Raw genomic sequence first — 3237 nt, forward strand, 5'->3', positions numbered from 1 at the left:
TATCACATGGTTGCCTCTTTCAATCTTTGTGTATTTCTATAATATAGCTAATCATTCTCCTATTTTGGAGGATAATATTTTTAAATTATCAAAAGGAATATCTATGTTTAGACAGGTTGAGAGAGAGCTTTCAATACTCTGGGTCTGAAAATATAATTCTTAAAGGGAAGGCATTGGGGGAATATTCTTGGTACAAAGATATTTATCATTTTCTCTCTCCAAACTCATTCACGAAAGGAAGTTATTCAGATGCAAGGTTTCAATAGAACCGCTGTGGTTACACAGTTCATCCTGGTGGGGTTTTCTAGCCTGGAAGAGCTCCAACTGCTACTTTTTGTCATCTTCCTTCTTCTGTACTTGACAATCCTAATGGCCAATGCAACCATCATGACTGTTATCTGCTTCAGCAGGACTTTACACACTCCCATGTATGGTTTCCTATTCATCCTTTCCTTTTCTGAGTCCTGCTACACTTTTGTCATAATCCCTCAGCTGCTGGTCCACCTGCTTTCAGCCACCAAGACTATCTCTTTCATATCCTGTGCCACCCAGCTCTTCTTCTTCCTTGGCTTTGCATGTACCAACTGCTTTCTCATTGCTGTGATGGGATATGATCGTTATGTGGCAATTTGCCACCCCCTGAGGTACACCCTCATCATGAACAAAAGGCTAGGTTTAGGGTTGGTATCTCTGTCAACAGTCACAGGTTTCTTTATTGCTTTGGTGGCCACCAACCTCATATGTGGCATGCATTTCTGTGGCCCAAACAGGATCAACCACTATTTCTGTGACATGGCACCAGTTATTAAGTTAGCCTGCACAGACACTCACATAAAAGAACTAGCTCTGTTCAGCCTCAGCATCCTGGTAATCATGATGCCTTTTCTGCTAATTCTCATATCCTATGGCTTCATCATTAACACCATCCTGAAGATCCCCTCAGCTGAGGGCAAGAGGAAAGCGTTTGCCACCTGTGCCTCACACCTCACCGTGGTCTTTGTCCACTATGGCTGTGCCTCCATCATATACCTTCGGCCCAAATCCAAGTCTGCTTCAGACAAAGACCAGTTGGTGGCAGTGACCTACACTGTGGTTACTCCCCTACTTAATCCTCTTGTCTACAGTCTCAGGAACCAGGAGGTGAAGACTGCACTGAAAAGAGTTCTGGGAATGCCTGTGGCAACCAAGAGATCTAACGAAAAATTGCAAAATTAACTAGGGAAGTCAAAGAAGTCAAAGGCATGAAATTTTCTTTGTCCTTTCATCAGTTCAATCATGACTTGGATAGTATTTCCAACGACTAAGACCACTGTTGCCTTTTTCTTTTCTCCTATTTCAGAAGAACTGCAAATCAATCTACATGCTAAATTATCTGATGCCTGTTCCTTTTTGTAAAGACGCACGTGGCAAAAAGAGAAAAGCATAATATTTTTTTCAAGGGAAAACACAATACTCAAAATGAAAGTTGGCTAAGGATTGCCTGGCTAGTTGGACAGAGAGAATGGGATGTGAAGTTATTAGAAGCATCCTATCTAGGACTGCAGCACTCACCATATAGCACCAGGTACCAGGTTCTATGAAAAATAGAAAAATCAAGATGAATAAATTGATAATTTATGGAGGTATAAAAGTGAGTAGGTAGAAAGATAAAAAATGAAAATAAAATGATGAATCAGATCTATTAAAATAATTTGAATAAAGAATCATGTATACCAAAAGGACAAATATTTATTTCTTCTGAAAAAAACTGGAATAAAGACTTGAGAAGAAAGGAAAGGAAACTTGAACTAGATTTTAAATGAGGAACAAGATTTCAATCCACACAAAATGGATTTTTCAGTGAAAAAAACATTGGTTGATGTTATCAGCATTGTAGATTTTCTTCAAAACTTAATATTAGAATTTTATTCTGTTAGTTAGAAATTAAATATATTCCACTTTTCATTTGTAGTTTTCCTTTGTTTTTATAGTGATTTGTTTTTTCAGTGGATTAAATTTTTTTTTAATAATGAACTTAAGCAATAATAACATCTTTACGTTTGCTAATACAGAGGAACATAATGCTATGAAGAGGCAGAAATGGCCCTAATATTTCAGTTAACCAACTCTACAATGGTCATAATGCAAGACTCACATGTATATAATATTTTATTGTAACATTTGAGCAGCAAATACTAAACAATTGATTTTAAATTTCAACTCTCTTGTTTTCAAGCCATGTGAGTTGAAATAAGATATTTCAAACTATTAAAACTGATGTGCCCTAAATTTTTTCATCTGGACAACTGAGATTTTTTTTGACTGAATATGTGGATTATCTAATGAGAACAGTGTTCTTGGTTGGGAGAATCAATTGCTATGAATTAGACCCTTTAGCCCATAGTAGAATAAAAATATGCTAATTTGTTAAAATTATAGTGCATCACACAAAGGAAAAACTATGCTATTGTTAATTATGTGACCATGAAAATTATATACAAATAAGAAAAATGTTCTTATAATGCAAGTTAACCAGCATCCTCTATTCCCTCTATAAGGCATGCTAGCTGATTCCCATGGCACAATAAATACTCATGCCTAATAGATTAGTTTCTAGTGTACCTGCTGCATATTTCAGCTCTCACAAGTTAAATCACATATGTTTGTTCTCAAGACCATCTATGATGGCTGTATTCATTACAGTACTTACTCAATTTGAGAAATATAATTTTGTACCATGTAGTCTGGGGAAAAAATGATGCAAAAAAGGATTATCTATTTCTAATACAAGGTTGAATGTTTTGGAAAGATTAAATATGAGGGGAAAATCACACAATAAAACAAAATCATAAAAATCTAGAATCATTATCTAGATTTTAGATTATTTTGCAAATTTCTCTAAGTTCCTGTTCATCTTTAAATTCATCAGAATTTTTCTAATAAACTATGGGCCATCTTATACTAGATGTGCTCTGAAGAACTCCAATCATATAGTCTATTAATTAAGCCTTAATCCTAAATGAAAATATTTAAAAATATTTGTATTTAAGAATTTTGAATTAAAATTTTAAAATATTTAAGATTAAATTCAACTGTTGAGGTGGGAGACATGTACATAAAAACTACCAAACATTGTTGACAAATTAAATAACATTTTAATAAATGAAGAGGTATCTATGTTATGGTTTGGAACACTCAATACCATTAGCTCAGAGCTAACTCTGAGCAAATAGATCTATAGATTCAGGAGAATTCCTA

General features: G+C 34.7%; 1 protein-coding gene across 1 annotated transcript; it reads left to right on the plus strand.

Moving 5' to 3' along the window:
* The first annotated feature begins 249 nt into the window (after positions 1 to 249).
* Positions 250 to 1215, plus strand: OR10T2 (olfactory receptor family 10 subfamily T member 2). The gene has a single exon (XM_081486987.1). The coding sequence runs from the start codon at positions 250 to 252 to the stop codon at positions 1213 to 1215; it is 966 nt and encodes a 321-aa protein (XP_081343113.1).
* The last annotated feature ends 2022 nt before the right edge of the window (positions 1216 to 3237 follow it).

This window comes from Giraffa tippelskirchi, chromosome 5, assembly GCF_054371585.1.
Source record: "Giraffa tippelskirchi isolate mGirTip1 chromosome 5, T2T-mGirTip1v1.2.pri, whole genome shotgun sequence".
In the NCBI taxonomy this organism is placed as follows: Eukaryota; Metazoa; Chordata; class Mammalia; order Artiodactyla; family Giraffidae; genus Giraffa; species Giraffa tippelskirchi.